The sequence below is a fragment of the Dermochelys coriacea genome, chromosome 2, assembly GCF_009764565.3.
Source record: "Dermochelys coriacea isolate rDerCor1 chromosome 2, rDerCor1.pri.v4, whole genome shotgun sequence".
NCBI classification, from domain to species: domain Eukaryota; kingdom Metazoa; phylum Chordata; order Testudines; family Dermochelyidae; genus Dermochelys; species Dermochelys coriacea.
This window is the reverse complement of record NC_050069.1, coordinates 184623502-184649990: the sequence shown is the minus strand read 5'-3', so window position 1 is coordinate 184649990 and position 26489 is coordinate 184623502. Positions and strand designations below refer to the sequence as shown.

General features: G+C 41.2%; 1 protein-coding gene across 8 annotated transcripts in view; it reads right to left on the bottom strand.

Annotated features, from left to right (window-relative positions):
• Positions 1-26489, bottom strand: part of TRANK1 (tetratricopeptide repeat and ankyrin repeat containing 1) — a 114768-nt gene that overhangs the window by 20122 nt on the left and 68157 nt on the right. For 7 of the 8 annotated variants that reach the window (XM_043508803.1, XM_038388693.2, XM_043508804.1 and 4 more), the window contains 8 exons: positions 14645-14899; positions 13103-13279; positions 7710-10634; positions 6897-7096; positions 6225-6362; positions 4445-4588; positions 3469-3625; positions 2677-2765 (listed from right to left, as the gene is read on the bottom strand). In XM_043508803.1, coding sequence (XP_043364738.1) covers positions 2677-2765; positions 3469-3625; positions 4445-4588; positions 6225-6362; positions 6897-7096; positions 7710-10634; positions 13103-13279; positions 14645-14899 — 4085 coding nt within the window. The remainder of the gene's footprint in view (positions 1-2676; positions 2766-3468; positions 3626-4444; positions 4589-6224; positions 6363-6896; positions 7097-7709; positions 10635-13102; positions 13280-14644; positions 14900-26489) is intronic. The other variant, XM_043508805.1, reaches the window with a different exon arrangement.

Here is a 26489-nt window from a genome sequence, read left to right as displayed (position 1 = left end):
GGAGGGTGATAAATTGGTCTCCTTAACCACTAAGGACAGAACAAGTAGTAATGGACTTAAATTGAAGCAAGAATAATAGGTTAGATATTAGGAAAAACTTCCTAACTGTAAGGGCAGTTGTGCACTGGAACAAATTACCTAGGGAGGCTGTGGAATCTCCGTCATTGGAGGTGTTTAAGAACAGGTTAGACAAACACCTGTCTGGGATGGTCTAGAGATAATACCTAGTCCTGCCTCAGTGCAGTGCAGTGAACTAGATGACCTATTGAGTCCCTTACAGGCCTACATTTCTATGATTCTATCATACTCTAGTGTCAGAGCGACAGAGAAAAAACAGGCTTTACCAGCATTTTAGTGAGATTTACTTTATAGAGTAGCAGCCGTGTTAGTCTGTATTCACAAAAAGAAAAGCAGTACTTGTGGCACCTTAGAGACTAACAAATTTATTAGAACATAAGCTTTCGTGAGCTACAGCTCACTTCATCCGATGCATCCGATGAAGTGAGTTGTAGCTCACGAAAGCTTATGCTCTAATAAATTTGTTAGTCTCTAAGGTGCCACAAGTACTGCTTTTCTATTTACTTTATAGTCATTCTGCAATAGTGTGTCTGTCTTATCCCACCAATGCCTTTGTTGTTTGTCATGTTCCATTTTGAGATGCAACATCACTTATAGCACAAAGCAAACCACTCTTGGCACTGGAAAATCCTTTACATGATTTTTTTTTAAAACAACGAAGATTAGCAGAGAAAAGGCTTATAAAGAAAGGAGTATAGCAGCTAAAAACACAATGGTACATATACATGCTTGTAGTGTTTTGTTATAGGTTACAAAACTCCATATTACTGATCCAAATACTTCTCAAATATGCACTATACTAAAACATGCATTTCTTTTTTTTGTTTCCAGTAGTTTACTGTAGATTAAAATAATAATTCATTGCCCAAAAGATTAATGAAAGAGACACGTTAAGAGTGGGGCCAAAAACATGAAGGGATTATGGTGTATTCAAAAACAAAATTTGTTTCATGTTCAAAAATTGAATTTGATTTCTGTTTTTCTTGTGAGAGGGAAAGGCAGAGTTGAAGACATTTTCTGTTAGTTAATCCTAGTTACTATTTGGATAAGTCCTACACATCCTTGTGGGAGCTCCAAGGATCTCTGTAACATGGCTGGCACCCATGTCTTGCAGGTGCCCCCTTTCTGGTTGGCTGTGAGCCTGCTTTTCTGTTTGTTCTGACAATGGGCAATCTTGCAGGCGCCCCCCCCCGGCCAATGGTTGTTCAGCGGGTCTTCAGTGACTCAGCCCTCTGGCTGAGTCACACAGACTGTCCCCCATCCTGGATATAGAGTCTCTAGTTCTTTTTCACGGCCCTGGTATGGAGCCATAGCACCAAAGCTTCCTTCCCGGAGGCACTGCCTTTTTTAACAGTCCTCGGCACCCTCAGTTGGCATCCTTTTTGGCAGCTCTCCCTGGACTCTGTCTTCAACCAGACCCAGCAGAGCCCATCACAGTACCCTCGCCTGGTTTGGCTAGGCTCTGAGGTCAGTTCTCCCTGCAGTGAGCTGTCCACGGTCCTGCTGCTCTTTCAGCTGGCCAGGCACCCAGTCTTTGGCAGCCTTCCCTGAGCTCAATCCTTCCTGCAGTGAGCTGTCCATGGTCCTGTTGCTCTTCTATCCAGCCAGGCACTGGTTCTACCTATTCAAGCTCCAGGCAGCAACTGACTGCTCTGTGTCTGCTGCTTTCTTTTATATGGCTCTTCTGGCCCCTGATTGGTCACTCCAGCAACTCCTCTGATTGGATGCTCCCCTTCAGCCACTCTAGGCTGCACAGAGGTCTTATCCTCTGCTCTTGTCTGGGGCAGGGTGAGGCAGGGCTGCGAGGCCTGCAGCAGGGGATCTCCGAACCTAGTCCACCCTATCACAAGCTCCCACATTTTACTTTGCTTTAAGTCAATCCCCTTTGTTACAGCCCACCATAGTAGCCAGAGATATGGATGGACCTTCACACTAACTTCCTCACTGGTCTAAGGAATCACTGTTGGATACAGATAATCCCATTCCTTCCAGAACACTCAGTCTTTATCAGATTAGGAAGCCTTTTTTGGGGGGCCTGTACGACAGGAGAATTGAACACAGTCTGTTCTTCCATAGAATTTTTTTACCTGAGAAATAGTTGGAACATTTCTACACTATCAACTGACCAGATAGACCCAATTTGGATATTAGCTAGTAATCTAGCAAATAATAGACTTTAAAAGTCAAGAGTTCTAACAAACCTTTTTAATAATACTGTGCACACTTTAAAATGATGGTTTCATTTTTTATTATTTAATATTTTATGTGGACTTTTGTATTACAGCAAAATCCTTTGGTTCTCAGATATTACGCTAGAAAGAGATTAATTAGATACAGACATAAACCACACTGTGACCTGAAAAGGCTCTGGGCTCATCACCCAGATCATTATGCTTCCAAGAAATTGAGTGACTTGCCTATAAGAATGTTTACTGAAATAGAATTTTAAATGGTTCAAAGTCACAACTTCCAACTGACTCATATTTTTGTTACTGTAAAACTTTCAAATGATTCTAAAGTGACTTTTACAGGTACAAAGAGAACAGGGTCTCAGAACTGAGACGACATAACTTATCTCAGACAAACATACGACTTTACCTTCCAACACTGATGCTTAGCATAGTATTCTCCTTGTGCAATCCATTCTTCTGGGGTTGAAGTTTTAACAAACATACTATCATCAAGATCTGCGTAGTGGAGAAGAGGGAAGACAGTTATACCACACCACTAACATAAAATAAGAGAAGATACTTAATATATGTCAGAGCTAAGGATTATCATTTTACAGTATTCCAAAATCCCCATGATTTATGCTCAAATCAACTGATCATGCCCAAGGGGTAAAGTAGATTTTTCCTATTTTTTCTTTAAACTTGAATTGTCAATTTTAAATGTAAGTTTTATTTTAAAAGGCCTCCTCTAAAAATTTTAATTACTACACAGGCAAAAAAGATTAGAATCACGTTATTGTCCCTTAATAATAAACAGGTTCTTTCATTTGCTAATAACCAGACTGATTTAACTGAGACACTTTTTCATAATCAATATTCATAGTGTTTATGGGTTGGTTGCATACCTTCCTCACTTGTACAGGAAAGATGATAACAATGAGATGTCTCACAAACATTGCAGATCTTTTAGAGCTCAGTTAAAGCAAGCAAAAAACTCTCACTAAAATCAAATGGAATTTGCTTGAGCAAGGACTGAGTAAACAGTATAGTATTTTACTCGTAAATGTACAACAGTAGAGGCAAGCAAACACCCGTCCCCATTCTTCATATTATTTGAATATTATGATAATTCAAAAGCTAGAAATATTTACTAAAACAAACATTTAGTGGATTATCTTGTTTTCAGAGTTTTTATAGGAAGTTTTGAGGTAGCTTTTACCTTTGTTTTCATCTATTTTGACAACCTGAACAAATTCCCTTTTGATGAAATATTTAAAAGCCGGAGCCCGCTTGTCACTGTTTTCATCAAATATCCAAAGATTGACCCTGGCTCTTGTAATGGCAGTGTACAGTTGCTTCAGCTCTCCATTGAGCATCTAGGATAGAGTGATTAAAGAGACAAATGACGTGGTATGTGCAGAAAATTATACGAGTGCATGGTAAAAGGAATGCTATGAGTACAAACAGAATTAACTACTTAAAGTAAAGTTCTTAAAAAAAGCCACTTTAAATATTAAGGGCCTGATTTGAATTATGCCTGCAAAAATGCTTGTGCAATTTTGAATCTAATTTGTGTGCAATTACTTGTACTGCAAATTAGATAGTTCCATATATCAAGAGTCAGTTTTATTTCTAAAAAACATTTACAAATGAAGTCATTTATTTTTTGCACACAATTATAGACATTTCAAGTACAAATTAAACATGCAATTTCGAAAAATCTGGTATTAAGAGTCTGCTTCACTACTGCATTCCTCATATAACTTCATTGCTTTTAATAGTTACAACAGTGTAAGAGTGGAACAACCCAGAGGTCAATTAGTCCCTAATTCTTAATTCGCTTTTTAACCAGAACTACAACTAAGAGTTAACTATATAAAAAGATCTTTGCTGTCCCACCTGCTATATGTTCAAAAACATACAAACTTCTAAATCCTCCCAAGAACAAAGCAAATCAAAATCATGTGTTCAGTAAAAGCCAGAAAAAAAGAAAAAATATTGATGGATCGGGGATTAATTCATTACAATATGTAATATTACTATATTGATTGGAAGAACTGTTATACATGAAAATGCTAAACAAGATTTACTAGGAGTCTTCCTTGAATTTTGAGATTTTTCTTATACAGCTTAATGTGGGCTCGCTGTTTCTAAACAATGTGTTATAAAAAAAACAAAACAAAACAGAGTATCACCTTGTACATTTCTGGATTAAGCACAGGAGACAGGCTTTGAGTAGCAATATTTTTCTCTAAAGGTGTTTCGATCACCAGCTTGCCTTCTCCTAGTGAATCAGAGGAAGGGGTAAAAGAAGAAATGATCTTCCACTCTTTGCAAGCCTGTAATTTGAGAAACATACAAAGATTTCAGGTTAGCCAAATCTACTGCGTACCAGTGCCTACATATACATACACATATGTAATACATATTTTAAAAATACATGCACACACACAAGATTTTGCATGCAGCAATCTACCTATATCCTAAAAGTTGTGGATTGGAGCCTTAATTTGTAGAAATACCATACATAATTTTCAATCAAAATCTTTACTAAATATCTTTTCTGCTATTCTTATTGCATATTTTCTTTATTCTTATTGCATATTTTCTTCTATTTTTCTGCTGCTTTATTAAATGAAACACTTTTATTAATGTCAAATTTGTGGCACAAGACTGAAAAAGTCAAGAAAACCAAAGTTAAGAGTGGTATACAGTCATGAACTCATGCTTGTTGCAATCACAACCTTGAGTAATCAAACTAAAAAGTCTTTATGAAAAAAAAAGATAGGTATTATTGCATCTCTTGCTAATTGTAATTTTTAAGTCAAAATCATGTTATGTTCCCTGAGTGCAAAAAATATAATGACAGAACAATTCACTTTAAGGTTTTTTTTATATTCATACCTCAAAACATGAGGCCTACATGGCAAAGTCAATTAACAAAATAGGTTCTCACTCTGAAGACCTGTATCCAAATTCTGCCTCATTGAAGAGGACTCATCCTAACTTTTGACTAGACTTCTGTGAACAGTGCAAAACCATCATACAGATGGCTCTCTCTTCAAGAGAAACCAGAGATTTGACTAATGGATGATAAAGATTCAGGGGCTGGTTCTCCTCTCACTTATGCTGTTTTAACTGTTAGTCAATGGCATTACTCCCGATTCAAAACAGTGTAAAAATGACAGGAGGATCACTCTTTGGGACTGAAGTATATTAGCAGAGCTATGTTAAAAAGCTCAAGAAGTGCACAGTACACCTAGCACTAGCTCAGTGGTTCTCAACCTTTTCAGACTACTGTATCCCTTTCAGGAGGCTGATCTGTCTTCCCCAAGTTACATCTCACTTAAAAAGTGCTTGCTTACAAAATCGGACATAAATACAAATACAATACAAAAATGTCATAGCATACTATTACTGAAAAATTGTTTATTATGAAATCAATCAATTTGGATACAAATATTTTACTTACATTTCAGTGTATAGTCTACAAAGCAGTATGAACAAGGCATTGTCTGTATGAAATTTTCATTTGTACTGACTTGGCTAGTGCTTTTTATGTAGCCTATTGTAAAACTAGGCAAATCTTTAGATGAGTTGTGTACCCTCTGGAAGACCTTTTTGTATCCCCCGGGGTATGTGTACTTCTGGTTAAGAACCAGGAGTTCTAGCCTATACTGCTCTAGCCTATACTGCTGGTCCATCACTTTCCTGAACCCAGCTCATATCACTGAAAACTTTTAAAATTAGAAAAATAAATACCAGAAATAAGCCAGTATAACAGAAGATGCAGCAACCCATGTAGGGATGGGCGAGCAGCAGCTCAATTTGCTTACCAGTGAGCCCTGAGTCCTATTCTGTAGTGGAACTGACTGTCTCTAGAGAGAACTGTATAGTTCCTCAGCTAGGACAGTTAGACCAACTTTAGACCAACGGAGAAGAAGAAAAAGTGGAAAATAAAGTGCAATTAAATACCTCAGAATCTGTGAAAAAGTTGTAAAGGAGGACATCATCAAATTCCAAGCCCTTTGCTTCATAAATTGTTAGCACAAGTGCTAAACTAAGTTCCTCGGGAATCTTATCCTTCACCATTTCATTCGCTACTAATATCACCTGCCAAAACATAAATGCATTAGTGACACATGAATCAAAATGACAACATATTTCATTTAGAGAGTGGAAAATGAGCAGTTATGGCAATGCAAAGTTATCTAAGAAGTAGACTACAGTAGGTATCAATGTAGTATTAAAACTATGTTAACTCTGTGCATACTTCAGCACATTCCAGAAAAGGGGTTGCTAAAGCTGCTTTCTGGCGGCCAGAACAGTGACACACTACCTATTATTATGAGACAGATGGAGAAATGATGGAAGAGAAAAATCTGAATGAAAAGTGGGGTGGGACTTAGCAGAAATTACAATGAAAGAAAGTCAAATATACCTGTTTTTAAAAAGGTTCCAAGGCAGAAATGAGAAAGGTAAGCCTTGAATTTGTACATTATAATTTATCAGGGAGCAATATGGACACCAAAAGAATGTTGCAAGCAGTCAGGGGATTGGTCCTTAAGAAAAGCGGATTGTGCCATTACATTTGGCCACAAACCAAAAAACTCTATATAAAACACCATATAAAAAAGTAAAGCAAACCTGATGTGCTCCAAATTCAATTGGCTGTGTTTTTCTTTTGTTGCCTCTCAGTAATATTGCCAAGTCACTAACGCTGCAAGACTCTAAAACAGTAGGTTTAGGTCCGTCAAAGAGGCCAGAATCCCTAGGAAGACGATCAAAAGATTCTGGGAAATAGTGCTGAAGTAAATCAACCACCCCAGAGGCCAGATGTAGAATTCCTGTGATGATCAAAAATACATATTACAAACGTAATATATACCTCACACAAACTATAAAAAAAATGAACATTGTTCAGACTGCACAGAATCTGGAAAAGCCAGAATTAAGATTGTGATTAGGAGGAGATAGCAGCTGTAGGATACAGTTTGAGCATCTCTGATTTGCATGGCCACCACAAATCACAACATAGGCTACAAGACTAAGCAAAGATTTACGTAAGAAGTGAAAAGTTAGAAACATGAAAAAAAACTTCAAGAGCAGAAGTAGACCACTTGTCCTCAAAATTGTGACTTTTGGGAGATGTGGAAGCAGCAATTTAAGACAAAAACATTTTAAAAAAATTCATCCTAAATGGGTCATATACGAACAAAACATTCAGTGAGGGAAAGACTTTCAAGAGTGACTGGTGATTTTAGGAGGCTCCATTTTTGGGTGCCCAACTCAGGATACCTTAAAGGGATCTGGTTTTCCAAAAGCGCTGAGCACCTGCCGTCTGAAAATCAGTTCCCTTTAACAGTATCTCATGTCGAGCACCCAAATATTAAGACATCCACAATCACGACTGCCTTTTGAAGATCTTGTCCCCAAAACATAATATGGTAATTTCTCTACCTGAATGAGATCTGTAGTTCTGATACAGCTGATATATCCTTTTAGGTTTTCTAACAACACATTGCTTCTTGTCAACGGAGTTCTTGCTGGCATAGTGGAACAATGACCTCAAATCACTAAAACGAAAAGCAACTCCCTTCATTATGCTTTGTGCAGTGTCACCAGTAAGGAACATTGCATTAGGGTCATTGATGCATTTCATTAACAGCGCTAGTTCAGCTTGAGTGAAGTCTTGAATCTCATCACCATAAAGCTCATGGATAGACCATGGTAGATCCTCAAGCTTAGAGAGTCTTTGAGATAAATTGTATAGGACATCTTCTTCATCAAAGTAACCTCTTTGTGACCTTATCTGCTGATAAAGACAAAAGAGACGATAGATTTCACTCCGGTCTTCCTTGAAGTTTGGTGATCTCTTCCGTCCTAGTTTTTTGTACTCTTCTTCTGCAAGTTTACCCTGGGGACAACTTAGTGCTTCAAAAGACCCTTTCAAAAAAGATTTTATTTCTTTCCAAACCAATGCAGGGTTATAGGAGTTTTTGCCTTTCATCATTTTTGGCCACATTTCATTAGCAAACACATCATAAGTCACGAAAACTCGAGGATCATTTTCTCTCGAGTGAGCTTCTGTAGCCTTTTCATCCTCACCATATTCTACTTCAGCGTTACTTTCTTCCTCCTCATCTTGCCAATTTGGTATGACCAAATCTTCTTGAGTGGACCAACCAACAATGGTTCTTTTAAGACTTCCATCTTCATTCCTAAGAAAAAATGGATCAGGCATGGATGCATCAAGTAATAACAACAACTGTTTTGAGGTGACATACAATGGGAAATTTTCATCTTTAACATCTTGTAGCTTGTAAACATTTGACTCAAGTGGCTGGAAATGACTTGTTGACTTAGAAGACTTACTGAGCTCAATAAAATTCCTCTGAACCTCTTGGCACAGAACATGATTTTTAGTAACAAAGATCTGATGCAAGTGTTCCAAGTTGTCCGATTCTTCTGTGCTATGCTCTTCCTCCTCTTTACAGTCACCTAATAAATTCAATTCAGTATCATCTGCACTTGAATATTGTTCACCTTTATCATCTTGTTCTTGTTCATCATCTATGCTTTCCAACTCAATTGACTCACTGGAGTCATTGTTGTATTGCTTTTCATTATCTTCTTCCTCCCCTGCACTTTTTTCAGATTCAATTTCAAACTTTCTTCTCTGCCACATTTGTCTAACCAGCAAAGGGGCTCCTGCTAGCTGTGCTTTCTCCCAGTAAGAATGGAATTTCTTCCATAGTCTATATAAGCAACAAGTAGTTTTTCCTGTTCCACTCCGTCCAATTAAGATTATTGGCTCCATGGGTTTGGGACTGAGGTCAATCACTGCATACTCTAACTCACCAACTCTGAAGGGGTATTCAACAGCAGAATTCATATCATTTATGATGTTAAGTGCCATGTTAGTACTGAAGCTGTGAAATTTCATTATATTATATTCCGTTTCCACTGCACTGGCTGGAGGGAAGTATTCAGGTATGATGTGTTCTTTTGTTTTTTCTGCCTCTGTGTCTTCAACATAACAACGAGGAATGCGCTTTTGCATTTTCAAGTTAGAAGGTTGCTTGAATTTACTTATACCCTTAAGTTTTTTCCTCAAGATGCAGGACAAGCCACGGTTGTATGCAGTACATATAGTGCCAATAGCACGGTCGAGTTTGCAATGATCAAGAACAATGTCCCATATTCTAATGATTTCAGTGTAAACTCTCCCAGATTTCTCTAGAGGATGTTTAGACTGTTCTGTCTCTATAATCTTTTCTGCAGCCTCACTGCAACGGGGAGAAAAGTCTATTGCAAGCTCCCATAACATCCTTGCTCCTTTGTCCAGCTTAGCTTCGTACAGCTGAATATCAGCTTTCAAATGTTTTAGCCGCTTTTGGAGGCCCTGGGTCCATTCTCCATTTCCAAGCTGCAGAACTGCCAATATAATTTTCTTTTTCATATAATGAGGTACAGCTTTACTGCCTAGCTTCTTCAGCATTTCAGAAGTGCACTCTATTTCCCATGTCATGTTATCAAAGTACTGAATAGATGCCTCGATGTCCTGAATCTGCCCATTAACTTCCACTGTTTCTTCACCTATGCCATTAGGCATAGGCATGTCAGATTCATCACACTCCTTCTCAGTATCCTCCACTTGCTCAGAGTCAGCACCCTCTCCTTTACTGTGAGCCAAACTCTCATATACACAGGTTTGCTGGGGCTCGCTCTTTTTACCTTCAACACTGGTTAGTGCTGAAGATGGGTTTGGTACCTGAGAATTATCCTCTATCGGGTTGTCACCTAATTGAAGATGCTGGATTAAATCTGTGATTGCTTTCACTAGGCTTTCCCGCAGAGTTAAGGGCTTATTTATTTCTCCAGTTTCTTGCTTTGTCAACTGAGCATCGTCTGCTTCTTCCCAGTTATCAGGAACTGGATCTGTATTTTGGATATTAGCAGGTGCCGAGTTGCCAGGTGATGCTCTCCAGACAGATGCAGATGATGAATGAGCTGTGCTTTTTGGCTGTGATCTGTTACAGACTGGAATGGATTTAGGCAGCTTAACTAGTTGTCCTACCGTATCTTGCCGGTACCTCCTCTTCTCCGACACAACTGTATTCCAGGTGAGTAGCCGAGGGTCATTTTTTTTTATTCTGTGCCTCACATCTTTTCCTAATTTATTTTTCAAGTTAAAGTTAATGTCAAACTTTGCTAACAAATCCATTATTTTCTTAACCTGCTTTGTCTGTGCTTTCTGAAATATAATATGCATCACTGTATTTCCATTCTTATCTTGGCTGTTTGGATTAAGGTGTGGGAAAGTGGACGGGTTTGAACCATAGAGATCCAGCAGATAGTTCAGAAAGCGTAAACCAATGTCATCTGAAAGAAATAGAACAACAAATCACTAACTTTAATATACTTTCTCCTGAGAACCAGAAAAAAAAAAATCTATATTACTAATCTCTTCGCTGCTATTAACTGAAAATAAGTGTCCTTTAAAATAATAAAGTGAATTTACTGCTTCTAAAACATCTCATTTTGATGGCCCTAAAAACTGATGTTTTCTATTTATTCAGAAAAAGAGGCACAACAGCAGCAAAGCCAACAGAAGATTTGCCTCATTCCCCCCCACCATTGTGCTGAATTCTTTTAACCTTCTCGGGTGAAAAAGACTTGTTTAGTCTCCATGTCTGCTCAATTAACAGCTTCTTCCCATGCAACTGCCAACAGAAGTGCCGGCTCTTTTGAGGTTTCTGACAATGGACATTTGTCAGCTTGGTAAGGAACCATGTTCGTTTCAATAGGTCACCCAACATCATCTGATGCTGGTAGCATTTGGTCACTATAAACTGGGTCCAACTTCAAACCACTTTCCCAAAGCTGAAGTTTCCTGAGCCATCTATATGCCCTCCAGAAGATTAGAGATATCAGATATTCTGCAGTGTTTTTAGTCTTAGTCATGTGGCAATTTGAGTATACATGAAAAAAAAAAATTCTACATTGTAAGCCCTGGATATAGCATGACAGCCAAAATTATTATTAAACATTTTCATCTTAAAAAATTACATAATTGTAAGAAAAACTTCAATAAAGACACTGCTTTAATCGTTTGGATTTACAAAACCATTTTTATACAAAACCTGAATTTTGAACCCAACTTGACAGTTTATCTGAACATAAGAAGGCCATACTGGGTCAGACCAATGGTCCATCTAGCCCAGTATCCTGTCTTCCAACAATGGCCAATGCCAAACGCTTCAGAGGGAATGAACAGAACAGTGCAATTTATTGAGTGGTCCATCCCTGGTCATCTAGTCCCATCTTCTGGTAGTCAAAGATTTAGGGACACCTAGAGCATGGTGTTGTGTCCCTGAGCATCTTGGCTAATAGCTACTGATGGACTTATCCTCCATGAACTTATCTAGTTCTTTTTTGAACCCTGTTATAGTTTTGGCCTTCACACACACAGTGGAACTCGTTGTCAGGGGATGGTGTGAAATAATATTTCCTTTTGTTCGTTTTAAACCTCTTGCCTATTGTTTCAGTGGGTGACCCCTGGTTCTTGCATTATGTGAAGGCGTAAACAACAATACTTCCTTATTCACTTGCTCCACACCAACCAAGATTTTATAGACTTCTATCATATCTCATCGTAGTTGTCTCTTTAAAAAGACTGGGACTTTTCAGCTTGGAAATTTCTTCTCATTTGGAAGCTGTTCCACACCCCTAATCATTTTTGTTGCCCTTCTCTGTACCTTTTCCCAATCCTAATATATCTTTATAGAGATGAGGTGATCAGAACCACATGCAGTATTTAAGGTGTGGGCGCATGGATTTATATAGTGGCATTATGATATTTTCTGTCTTATTATCATCTATCTATCTTTTTCCTAATGATTCCTAACACTCTGCTAGGGTGTCTCTTGTTTGGGGATTTTTTTGGGTTTTTTTGGACAGCCGCTGCACAGCGATCAGATGTTTTCAGAGAACTATCCACAATGACTCCAAGATCTCTCTCTTGAATAGCAGCTAATTTAGACACCATCATTTTGTATGTATAATTGGGATATTTTCTAATGCACGTTACTTTTCATTTTCACCTGCCATTTTGTTGCCCCGTCACCCAATTTTGTGAGATCTCTTTGTAACTCTTCACAGTCTGATTTGGACTTAACTATCTTCAGTAACTTTGCATCGTCTGCAAATTTTGCTACCTCACTGTTTAACCCTTTTTCCCAGATCATTTATGAATATGTTGAACTGGTCCCAGTACAGATCCTTTGGGAACACCATTATTTACCTCTCTCCATTTGAGAATGACCAGTTATTCCTATCCTTTGTTTTCTGTCTTTTAACCAGTTACTGATCCACGAGAGGACCTTCCCTCTTATCCATTGACCATTTACTTTGCTTAAAAGTCTTTGGTGAGGAACCTTGTCAAAGCCTTTCTGAAAATCAATATATAACACAATATAAAATAATCTGCATTATTTAATTTATACTAAATTTCTTTTGGACCAAGCTCTAAAGTGTTTTACTCAGTTTTTATTCTGTCCTTATTCAGGCAAAGCTCCCACTGAAGTCAATGAATGCTTAGCTTGGGTAAGGACTGAATAAAAATAGAGTAAAGAACTTAAGGAAATTATGGGGCAAATTCTGGAGACTCAACAGTTGTAACTCAGTTTTCAACATCTCTCTTCCTTCTCTGACCCTTCACTTTTTTTGGTTCCTATACAATATTACTCGATATGCAGGTGTAGAAGTAAAAATAATAAATCTTCCTTCCTAAAATAAATCAGACTAAAATTAACATTTAGGTGGACCTGCGCACCAAAAGAAAGACTCACCACTTTTATCTAAGCAGATGGAGACTGCAGCATGCAAAGGAGTATCGCCTTCGACAATAGAAACACTCCGAGTATCTGCACCATGGCTCAGCAGCAAATAAGCCAATTCAAAATCATTATTTTTCAAGCATATCTGCAGTGGTTTTTCAGGGATGGTTCCAGTCCCCTCAGGTGAAGCTAGTGAAATAGATGGGACTATTTAAAATTAAATTTGATATACTAGTTCTGTAAACTCAAAGAGAGCATCAAATGTAAGACTTCAGTTTCAGTTGTTGAGAAAGTAGATGTTAAAAAAAAATATGCATTGTTTAACCAGTGATCACATTTATACATTTAACAGAATATTAAGGAAATTCAAATATTAAGCCAACCTCATATGAGCGTTCCCAAAACTAAGTCAAGTTAAAAACAATTTTTCTCTTCAAATATGAAGGCCAGGATTTCCCTCAACATACCTGTTTCAATAAATCAGTGTAGAAGTCATATACTTAAAGAAAAGAATGCGAGTTATTCTGACTTCAGACCTACACAAAGCTATAGCACTGCTTGTACACATTAGTGGCACACATTAAGACTACTTCCCCCCACCCCTTTTAAAATATTAATTTATCCCCACTGCATCAGTCGAGGGAGGAAAAAAACGTGTCAGAGTAGTCCTGATTGCCAGACCTAGCAGGAGCAAAGGACTAAAACAGAACAGACCCCATAGTGTCACAACTAGTAACTGCTCCTCTTCTCCAAAAGCCCTCATATATGGTGAGCCACAATGGCCATTTCCTCTCTTTTCTCTCTCTCTTTAAAACTTCAGCTACTTGCACTGAACACACTTTGGAGAATGGAGCCTGTCTTCATGCTTACTGTAAAGCACCTAGAATACTATATAGAAAGGGGTGTGTGTGTGTGTGCGCGCGCGTGCGCGCCCACACACACATTTTGCCATGAAAAACCTTAAGGAAAATAATATGGTGGTCCTAAGTGAGGCTACAGTGCCTATTTACATTCAGAACAAAGAACACAAACTCTTACAGTTCTCCTCACCCAAAATGAGAAAACCTGTAATTTCTCATTCAGATTTAAAGTGGAAGCTTCAAAATGGATAAGCATGTAGTCTCTTCATGAAGAGTCTCCCAAGAAGTGAATAGCTAAAGCAACTGTGACACACCAAGGCAATGTCGTCAATTCTGCTCTTTTAACCAGGAAGAAATTGAGGAAAGGGAATGAGGAAGTAAAATAAATAAAACAAACAAACTAACTACTATTTAAAAAAAATCAAGCAACGCTTAAGGCAAAAATAATGCTTGACCATTTCCTCTCTAAATACAATCCTATATCTATTTCAGATCAGATTCTGCCACACTTACTCAAGCTGAGTGGTAGCTTACTCCACAATCAATATAGGGGACAGAATCAAGCCTTTAATAAAACAGCTATTGCATTTACACTGGGCCAGAAGAGTCAGGTTGTGATATTTCTAAAATCTGTTTCAGTCAGCAAACAGAAGTTCCAAATCTTCTAGGGACATTTTAATCTCTGAGTTTTCACCTCCTCTTTCTAGCAAGCATCTTACGAGATGCACCCGTCGCTTATCCCATCTGTCAACCTGTTTGATAACACTGCCAATGTTGAGGTCTGAAAGATTGCAGTTTCTGATGAGTCCACCACATGATGGCATTTCCCCGTTGGCTTTCCGTGTTAGCAATAGCAAAACTTCATGCCACATTTGCTTCTCCAACAAAAGCTTTATGAAGCTGCTAGCACAGGTATCATAAATGTCACAAACCATTTCTTCAGGAATTTCTGCAAGGAAGCAAAGCAAAAAAGATAATTAAATAGAAGCAGAATAGCAATAAAATAATGACCAATGCAAACTGATTCCAGAATCATTGACTGGAAAAAAAATACAAATCCCCATTAAAATACAGTATATGTAATATGTATAATATGTAAAATACAGTATATGTAACTGACAGTCTTGCATTAGTACTCTATATCCAGCATCATGGGGGGGGGGAAAAACAAAAACAAAATCAATGCTACCTTAGGCAAGCAAGAAGGTTCTGCTCTGAGATTTGCTTAGGAGATTTAGATTCATAGATTTTAAGGCCAGAAGGGACTATTATGAACATCTGGTCTGAGGTCCTGATAACAAAGGCCACCAATTACATAATAAAGCTGCAGTCTGACATTTTTTCAAGACAGAAGATTTAGGACTTCATAAAGGACTTCACAAACTAGTGGTAAATGAGTTGCTACTTCAGTACCTCAAGGAAACAACAAGAAATCACTGGATAACTCAAAAAAGTATTCAGTCAGACAATTCCCATTCTTGGAAAATGGCAAAGCAATAACTCGGGTTGTTATTCCCTGAATGGGAGGCGAGTTGTAAACCACAATGATGCTCCAGATACCTCAAACCTTCTCACAAAGAACGAGAGGACTGACTGGCTGTGGTACAGACAGAGAATGCAAAATCAGACAGCAACTGCATCTAATTGCCTCAATAGTGCAAGTTCTTAACACCTGAAGGAAAAAAAACTTCAGTTTCAGAACAACTCCCAGTGTCAGGAAAGGAGTCTTTATCAGGCACCAAATACGCAACTGTGGAAACTTGACCGTTAAATATTAATTAGTTAATGCAGGAACCTTTGGAGGAGAATCCAAAGAGTTAAGAGTAAAGCACCTTTGCTATTAAAGACAGGTTTCAGAGTAGCAGCCGTGTTAGTCTGTATTCGCAAAAAGAAAAGGAGTACTTGTGGCACCTTAGAGACTAACAAATTTATTTGAGCATAAGCGTTCATGAGCTACAGCTAGCTCACGCTCAAATAAATTTGTTAGTCTCTAAGGTGCCACAAGTACTCCTTTTCTTTTTGCTATTAAACTGTCTCAAGCTAAATACAACGGTACTGAATATAGAGGAGGCTTCCTATACAGAGATCAGATAGCAGTAAAGCCAGATAGAATTGGACAAATTAGACTGGATTTAAATAACCCTCCAAAAAGGAAGGGAGACCTGAACACTGATCAATGTAACAATCAAGAAAAACAAAACACAAACAAACAAAAACTGAAAGCAGACACGGACTTTCTGTTTCCTGGTCAGAAGAGCGTTCTAATTATTGCTTTACAGAAAAAATTCTACTTTGCTTAATAACATGCATCACCAGAAGCTGCTTGGTTCCCTATGAGAAGTGAGTTAGCCTCCATCCACTTCTTAATGGACAGGGATGTGCACATGACAAAAATATATCACCACAACTGTCACTAACTCACAAGCAACAGAGGCCAAGGATTCATAAGGCGCAAAGAGTGAACAACACTCTTAGTCCTAAATGTGATGGTCTCCTGGAAAAGGCTGAGGCACTTAGGTGAGGCTGTACTGAGAAGTTTGCAATGCTGCTGCCTCTGCTATATCTGTTAAAGGACCTCCACCTCTGGGGCTCTCAGTCTGGCACCTTTATCAAAAGGACTAAATTCATGGGAATAAAAGAGCTTTATTCTCCTGCTCTTATCCCTCATTTTCTGAAACAAACCTCAACTGCTGCACTCTTCTGGACCCTTTTCATCCCCTCCTGTCCTTAGGACATCATTTCTCTTACTGGCTTCTAAGCTTCTCCCAGCAGAAAGCGTGACTATGCTAATGAACTTCAACTTTTCTTAGGCAGGCTCATCATACCTATGGCTAGAGGGACTACCTTTGTCTCTAAAGCCTGGTCTACACTACGGGATTAGGTCGAATTTAGCCGCATTAGGTCGATTTAAAAATGACTGCGTCCACACAACCAACCCCGTTCCATCAACCTAAAGGGCTCTTAAAATAGACTTCTGTACTCCTCCCCGACGAGGGGAGTAGCACTAAAATCAACCATGCTGGGTAAAATTTGGGGTAGTGTGGACGCAAATGGACGGTATCCCAGAGTGCTCCATTGAGACCGCTCTGGACAGCGCTTTGAACTCCGATGCACTAGCCAGGTACAAAGGAAAAGCCCTGGGAACTTTTGAATTTCATTTCCTGTTTGGTCAGCGTGGCGAACTCAGCAGCACAGGTGACCATGCAGTCTCCCCAGAATCATAGAGCGTAGAATGTTTCTATGCTCCCCCTATCATCTCCGTCCCTGAGGTTATTGCAGATTAGAAAGTGAAAAAAACCGCACTCACGATGATGTTTGCCAAGCTCATGCAGTCCTCCCGCACTGATAGGGCACAGCTTAATGCATGAAGGCATTCAGTGGCAGAGGCCAGGAAAGAATTAAGTGAGCTCAAAGAGCAGAGGCAGGACGCAATGCTGAGGCTAATGGGGGAGCAAATAGGCATGATGAAGCATCTGTTGGGGGAGCAAACAGACTTGACGAAGCGTCTGTTGGAGTTGCAGGAAAGCCAACAAGGGCACAGACCCCCACTGCATCCCCTGTATAACCACATGCCCTCCTCCCCATGTCCCACAGCCTCCTCACCCAGATGCCCAAGAACGCGGAGGGGGAGGCTCCAAGCACCCAGCCACTCCACTACAGAGGATGGCCCAAACAGAAGGTTGTCATTCCAACAGTTGGATTTTTAGTGTGGCTACAATAAGCAATGTGGCCTTGTCCTTCCCTCCTCCCCCACTCCACCTGGGCTACCTTGTCCTTTATCTCATTTTTTAAAAATTAATAAAGAAAGAGTGCATGGTTACAAAACAATAGTTACTTTATTTCAAAGAGGGGAGGGTGGTTGGCTTACAGGGAATTAAAATCAACAAAACAGGGCGGGTTTGCATCAAGGAGAAACACACACAACTGTCACACCGTAGCCTGGCCAGTCATGAAACTGGTTTTCAAAGCCTCTCTGATGAGCTGCGCGCCTTGCTGTGCTCTTCTTATCGCCCTGGTGTCTGGCTGCTCAAAATCGGACGCCAGGTGATTTCCCTCAACCTCCCATCCCACCATAAACGTCTCCCCCTTACTCTCAGATATTATGAGCACACAACAAGCAGCAATATCAATGGGAATATTGATTGCACTGAGGTCTGACCTGGTCATCAAACAGCGCTGGTGAGCTTTTAAATGTCCAAAGGCACATTCTACCACCAGCCCTCTGTGAAGAAAGAAGTTGTTTGGGACTATTTAGAAAAGCTGGATGAGCACAAGTCCATGGGGCCAGATGCGCTGCATCCGAGAGTGCTAAAGGAGTTGTCAGTTGCAGAGCCACTGGCCATTATCTTTGAAAACTCATGGCGATTGGGGAGGTCTCAGATGACTGGAAAAAGGCTAATGTAGTGCCCATCTTTAAAAAAGGGAAGAAGGAAGATTTGAGGAACTACAGGCTAGTCAGCCTCACCTCAGTCCCTGGAAAAATCGTGGAGCAGCTCCTCAAGGAATCAATTCTGAAGCACTTAGAGGAGAGGAAATGCAGAACAGTCACCATGGATTCACCAAGGGCAAGTCATGCCTGACTAATCTAATTGCCTTCTATGACGAGATAACTGGCTCTGTGGATGAGGGGAAAGCAGCGGACGTGTTGTTCCTTGACTTTAGCAAAGCTTTTGACACACTCTCCCACAGTATTCTTGCCAGCAAGTTAAAGAAGTACGGGCTGGATGAATGGACTATAAGGTGGATAGAAAGCTGGCTAGATTGTCGGGCTCAACGGGTAGTGATCAATGGCTCCAGGTCTAGTTGGCAGCCGGTATCAAGTGGAGTGCCACAAGGGTCGGTCCTCAGGCCAGTTTTGTTCAGTATCTTCGTTAATGGTCTGGAGAACGGTGTGGATTGCACCCTCAGCAAGTTTGCAGATGACACTAAACTGGGAGGAGAGGTAGATATGCTGGAGGGTAGGGATAGGATACAGAGGAACCTAGACAAATTGGAGGATTGGGCCAAAAAAAATCTGATGAGGTTCAACAAGGATAAGTGCAGAGTCCTGCACTTAGGATGGAAGAATCCCATGCACTGCTACAGACTAGGGACCGAATGGCTAGGCAGCAGTTCTGCAGAAAAGGACCTAGGGGTTACAGTGGACGAGAAGCTGGATATGAGTCAACAGTGTGCTGTTGTTGCCAAGAGGGCCAATGGCATTTTGGGATGTATAAGTAAGGGCACTGCCAGCAGATCAAGGGACATGATCATTCCCCTCTATTCGACATTGGTGAGGCCGCATCTGGAGTACTGTGTCCAGTTTTGGGCCCCATGCTACAAGAAGGATGTGGAAAAATTGGAAAACATCCAGCAGAGGGCAACAAAAAATGATTAGAGGACTGGAAAACATGACTTATGAGGAGAGGCTAAGGGAACTGGGATTGTTTAGTCTGCGGAAAAGAAGACTGAGGGGGGATTTGATAGCTGCTTTCAACTACCTGAAAGGGGTTCCAAAGAGGATGGATCTAGACTGTTCAGTGGCAGCAGATGACAGAACGAGGAGTAATGGTCTCAAGTTGCAGTGGGGGAGGTTTAGATTGGATATTAGGAAAAAATTTTTCACTAGGAGGGTGGTGAAACACTGGAATGCATTACCTAGGGAGGTGGTGGAATCTCCTTCCTTAGAAGTTTTTAAGGTCAGGCTTGACAAAGCCCTGGCTGGGATGATTTAGTTGGGGATTGGTCCTGCTTTGAGCAGGGGGTTGGACTAGATGACCTCCTGAGGTCCCTTCCAACCCTGATATTCTATGATTCTGCACTTGCTCAGCCTACAGTTGAACTGCTCCTTACTACTGTCCAGGCTTCATGAGCCATGGAAGCAAGGGGTAGGCTGGGGTAGGTGCGACCACACGGTGCTGCCAGCTGGGAGAGCAGCCTGAGGCAGAAGCTTCCAACTCACATGATATTCCAGGCAAGACAATCTCCATGAGATGAAACTTAAAGAAGAGAATGATCTGGAGTCTCTGGCTCCCATTCGGTGCTCTAAGAGAGAAAATAGCCATGCCTGTCCAGGCGTCCCTGATCGACCTCACTGAGGTCTGCCAGGAGCACCCAGGAGACACATGACAGCTATCAGTCCTACTGCACCGTCTGCCACGAAGGCAAGGAGCTGCTGCTGTGTAGCAATGCAGTACTGCGTCTGCCAGCAGCATCCAGGAGCTATACGGTGATGGTGAGCTGAGCGGGCTTCATGCTTGCCATGCTAAGGCGTCTGCATGGGTAACCCAGGAAAAAAAGGCATGAAACTATTGTCTGCTGTTGCTTTCACGGAGGGAGGGAGGAAGAGAGGGGGGCCTGACAACATGTATCCAAAACCACGCAGGACAATGTTTTTGCCCCATCAGGCATTGGGAGCTTAACCCAGAATTCCAATGGGCAGCGGAGACTGCGGGAACTGTGGGATAGCCACGGTGGTAAGGACGTACTCCGCCAACTTAATGTGCTTAGGGTGGACATACGCAATTGACTGTATAAAATCAGTTTCTAAAAATTAACTTCTATAAAATCAACCTAATTTCGTAGTGTAGACATACCCTAACAGAGAGATCAATTTACTAGAGTCCAGACATAGACACTTAGGGCAAAACTCAGGTCCTTAGAAGTGGAACTGGTGTGGTTCTGCTGTACAGAGGATGTGACAGACAGGGGGTATGCATTCCACAGCAACACAAAGCCCCAAACCACATGAACTCCCTGTGCAGCAATGAGCAAAAAAAGGGCACAGGTGAGTCAGGAAGCAAGGCTGCTGCAGCAAACATGTTCCTGTCCTCTCTATTCCCATGGGAGCCAGAAGGCTGCTTCATCCCCCTCTTCCACACCTCTGTCAGCCCAGGACCCAGGCTCTGGATTTGGATCTTAACACAGTTCTATTTGAAGAGTGACTCTAAACAAAATAGTAACATGGGATTCCGTGTTTGCCATCTACCAATTATTTCCAGATCAAGTTTGCTGGGTTTATACAAGTACATACATAGTTTTCTAACTGCCAGCTCAGAAAGATTTGAATAAAAGATTCTGCAGACTAAATTCTGCTCTCAGTTTCAACTGTGCAACTCAGTTGTCTTCAAGTTCTTTAACTGGATTGCTCTGGTGTAATTGAGGGCAAAATTTGTCCCTATGGTAGGAATTAATTTAAATAGTTCTGCTGTAAGCCAGAACAAATCACAGTTTCTTTTAGCTCTGTTGGCTTTACAATTCTAATATTTATTTTTGTCACTAAAGGCAGCATACAGAACACTGACACAGGGTGCAGCTCTGTTGAATAAGAAAATGCCATCATTTTTATGCTCTCTCTTTTCTGAGAAAAATTTCACTTGAACGTGTTCACAAATCTTGAAAGCCTTGGACTCTTTGGAATTTAGAAAAAAAGGGGGGGGTTGAGAAAGAATCTACTCAGAAGGAGACTAGGCACAATGGAAAGAATCTATTTAATAGCTATAAAAATGAAAGGGTTAGTATCCTGAAAATCTGGGTGAAGAAGAGTAGAGTAGAGACTCAGTGGCATGGTCATGAGTGAAGCATAAAAGGCTGGATGGATAGAGAGTAGACCAGGGATTACTTTTTCTGATTACAACTGATTACCTTTTTTAAATGCCCATTTAATCACAACTCCCTTACAGGCTTTCATATTTATAACAGTACATTCCAAAACATACTGGGGGTTACACAGTTAGAGATTAGCAGAGCCTTTGTAGCATTTCCCATCACCAAAATTGCCTTCTGGTCTGACTGCTTGCCAAGCGGTGTTCCCCTTCTCTCACACATCCAGTATGCAACCATAGTATGTGCACAGCTTTCTAAGATCAAGATAGAAAACTGTTTGATCAAATGTTAAGTTTTAGTTTTTGTAAAGATGAAACATTTCCTGTTTTTAAATTCCAATATCCTTATGCTGAAAAACTACCATGATCCACCACCTCTCACCCCTATGGTATCCCAGCATATCACTTCCCCGGCCCGGAGTTCCAAAGTTTGGGAAATGCTGCAGAAGGGAAGAAAAATTAAAAATGTTTATCTTTTAGAAAACAGCTGTTAGCCAAGTGTTGAGTTTTAGGGGGACATGCGATAGCCCTTCCAGGAATAACAGATCTATATTTTGCTTTGCTCCTCAAGGGAGATTCAGAGACAGGTGGCAAAACGCTATTGGCAGCATCAGAAAAACTTGGTACATACCATCTTAGAGCTGGGCTAAAAGGCACCTCGAAGCCTGCCATAAAGCTATCACTTTGGGGACCAGTAAAACAGGGATCTGTCAAGGATGCCTCAGGGAACCTGGGGTGGTTTGTGAACCCAACCTCTGCCAGGATAGACATAGCTGATGCAGAGGCATTGCGGTGAAGATAGCATGTGGAGACTAGCGCTCGTTGCAAGCCCAGCACTATGTGGGCTGAGCTACCACTCGTGGTCAGTCCGACTCTTGAGCCACGCCTCAGGGTTGGTCTGATCTGGTACCGTGACCTTGCAGGGAGCTGAGGCCTGGCAGGCTGCGAACTCCCCACATTCGGTGGGGTCAGCAGACAGCAAGGCCGTGAGAAACTCAAGTTCAACTAGAGCATCTGTCTGCCTGTGAGTTGAAGTGCTGGCTCCCCATAGCAGCTGTGGTGGGAGGGGACTGAGGAGAAAAGTCCCTCAGAGCACACACCTCCATTCATCCCTTCTAGACCCAGCATGTGGTTTATAGCAACCTAGGCTGCCTGGAGAGGGCCAACAGGAGCTGCGAGAGCTCAAAGGAAGCACACCACCATTCAGACAACACACTGTTTGATAAGCAGGTGACACAGCCAATACCCCGTTCTATTCAAAGCAGGAGCCCAGCCAGAACTCTCTAGCCTGAAGAAACCAGATTTCTAAAAGCAGAATCCAGGGTATTTCTCTTAAGTGTCACTGGGCAGGAAAGGGGAGGTAGGGCAGCACCTGAGAGCAAGTCAGCAGCTTCTGAGGATGGGGGTTGTTGGTCCTGAGGAAAGTCTGGCAGTTGCATGTGTGATGGGGTAGAGCTCATGTAACTGGGGTAGGTAGAAAAGGGAGACCATACGGAAGGGGTGCCTTGCTGCTCCTATCCATCCCCACATGAAAGACACAAGATGGGGGAGGTGCACTGAGCCAGCAGGGGAGAAGAGTAACTATGTTCCCTGACATGAGGATAGTGACAGCTGCTCTCCTAAAAGTGAGCGAAACCTAACAGTGGAAGCTCCATCTGCTGTCAGCCCTCACCAACTTTTGTGATCCTCCCTGGCATCTTTGGCCCTCTCTGCTATGGCTAAGCAAGTGGAGGTGAGCAGAAAGTGGCTTCCTAGCACCATGACACCTTCCCCCTCCTTAAGCCTTCAAACTGCATCCTAGGCTCACTCTCCTCTACAGGTTTCAGAGTAGCAACTGTGTTAGTCTGTATTCACAAAAAGAAAAGGAATACTTGTGGCACCTTAGAGACCAACAAATTTATTTGAGCATAAGCTTTCCTGAGCTACAGCTCACTTCATCAGATGCATTCAGTGGAAAATACAGTGGGGAGATTTATATACATAGAGAACATGGAACAATGGGTGTTACCATACACACTGTAAGGAGAGTGATCACTTAAGGTGAGCTATCACAAGCAGGAGAGCGGGGGGGGTGGGGGGAGAACCTTTTGTAGTGATAATCAAGGTGGGCCATTTCCAGCAGTTGACAAGAACGTCTGAGGAACAGTGGGGGTTGGGGGGGAACAAACAAGGGGAAATAGTTTTAGTTTTACTTTGTATAATGACCTATCCACTCCCAGTCTCTATTCAAGCTTAAGTTAATTGTATCCAGTTTGCAAATTAATTCCAATTCAGCAGTCTCTCGTTGGAGTCTGTTTTTGAAGTTTTTTTTGTTGAAGAATTGCCACTTTTAGGTCTGTAATCGAGTGACCAAAGAGATTGAAGTGTTCTCCAACTGGTTTGTGAATGTTATAATTCTTGAGGTCTGATTTGTGTCCATTTATTCTTTTACGTAGAGACTGTCCAGTTTGACCAATGTACATGGCAGATTGGCATTGCTGGCACATGATGGCATACATCACACTGGTAGATGTGCAGGTGAATGAGCCTCTGATAGTGTGGCTGATGTGATTAGGCCCTATGATAGTGTCCCCTGAATAGATATGTGGGCACAGTTGGCAACGGGCTTTGTTGCAAGGATAGGTTTCTGTGTTAGTGATTCTGTTGGATGGTGTTTGATTGCTGGTGAGTATTTGCTTCAGGTTGGGGGGCTGTCTGTAAGCAAGGACTGGCCTGTCTCCCAAGATCTGTCCTTGCCTGAAATATGTCTTCTCTATTCCACTGCTTTATTCTCAAGAGTCCCGCTACCTCCCTTAAATCCTAGTAATTTAGGGCTTGATCCAAAGTCCACTGAAATCAATTGGAGTCTTTCCGTTGACTTTAATGTGCTTTGGGTCATGTGCTTTGGGTCACGTACTTAGAGGAAGAGAGTCAATGCAACTCCCCTTCCATTCCAGACATAACAAACAGGGCTTGGCCACTGCTCCCAGTTGCATTGTTTTTTATGTTTCAATAGGAAAATACTCAAGCTCTGAGTTCAGTCTTCACAGTGGTAATGCCAAAACGCATGCAAATTTTACCTGTAGGTAGGTTTCAATATGTATGCAAATTACTTTCTGTGGGTAAATGATCTTTGGGTTTACAGCTCTGAGACTTCATCAACATGCCAGATAAACAAAAGCAAGTTCATTTAAAACAGACTGATAATATGTACCTCAGTCAAACATCCATGGGAAAAGCTTTTACCATTCTTCAGGGGAGGGTGTTAAGGCAGGTTTCCCTCCACAAAGAGTTTCTCTTTCTTTACCCTAAACTAAGTTAACAGGTGGGCAAGGAAGGAAGCAAGCACCCTGAAAATATGATAACTTGTATTCAAGATTATGTAGGAATCCTAAGTTTTTTTCAGTTCTTCTCTCTGCTCGAGAGATCCCTTTTACAACAATGGCTAGCCACATAAAATGACCGTTGACCTGTATCTCAACTGGTAGAAAAGATTCTGTAATACTATCAAACCAGCTTTCCAGGATCAGGCATTGCAATCGAGTTATTTCTCCTTAGAGGCTGCTACTTCTGATGCTCACATCAACGCTCTCAGGGTATAAATCTACACTTTGAGATGGGAGGGTGTAAATCCCAGCTCAAGAAGATATACCCATGTTAGCGCCAATCAAGCTGGCATACCTCAAGTACATATCTGTACTAGGGCACATACTTGGGCAGCTAGCCCCTCCTGCTGTGGCTACCATACTACTTTTAGCGCACTAGTTCAATCAGAGCTAGTATGGTATGCCCCCTTAAGCTGGTAATCACACATCCAGCTCAAAGTGTGGTCATTTTCTCAGTGTCACAACAAAATGCCAAAGGCACACACATCTTCCTTATTGAGGTTGAGAAATGTATAAATGTTTCAAGAAGAAGAAGAAGAAGGGAAAAAAAAAAAGAAAGAAGTTGCACCTCTTAAACAGGGTTCATACCAGAATGTCTAACATTACGCAAGTTTAGTTAACCACAGAAAATGCTGGAGATGCTACCATCCATCAGCTAACCTGTCCTATGTAATTTTTTCTTGCCAGAAACTGCCATAAAAAGCAGAATATATGCATAAGTCTTTCTGCAGTTCTGAATACAAAGATCTGCCCCCTCTTCAAACTCGGTATATTGAAATTAGTAGACTAAAATTAAATCTCCCAGCAAACACCATGGAATAGGTACTAAAAGGGTCATTAATAGCACGATGTGTAATCGGCAGAAAATGGAACGCTAACACACCTCCAGTTTATTCAGTATGATTGAAAAAAATTGTCAAATACAGCTTTGATTAAGGTAATTCACACTGGTGATAAAGTGGTGGAAAATATAGTAACATTCGTTGCACATACATGCATTAATGCAGTTATGATGTAACATGGCACAGACATGACAATTATTAAAACACACCACCTTTTAGATCAGAGGTTGGCAAACTACGGCCCGCGGGCCACATCCGCCCCACGGGACCGTCCTGTCCAGCCCTTGAGCTCCTGGCCGGGGAGGCTACCCCTGGCCCCTCCCCTGCTGCCTCAGCGCGCCGCTAGTGCTCCGTCGCTCCTGCCGGGCAGCGGGGCTGCGAGCTCCTGCTGCTCTCTGAGCAGCATGGTAAGGGGGCGGGGGGTTGGGTAAGGGGCAAGGGGTCCGGCTGTTTGGGGAGGCACAGCCTTCCCTACCAGGCCCTCCATACAGTTTCGCAACCCCGATGTGGCCGTCAGGCCAAAAAGTTTGCCCACCCCGTTTTAGATTATATTTGAAACTAGTATACAAAGGGTCATGCACTGGTCCTTTCCCCATGTCAAAATTAAACAAACACATACCCACCACCACAACCACCAACACAGGAGTTAAAAGCATAAAAGAACAGACTTGGTATGTTTACATTCTTTTGCTATGGCATTAATAATTGCTGTATAAAATTAAGTATTTTTTCATTGTATTGAGTTTTTT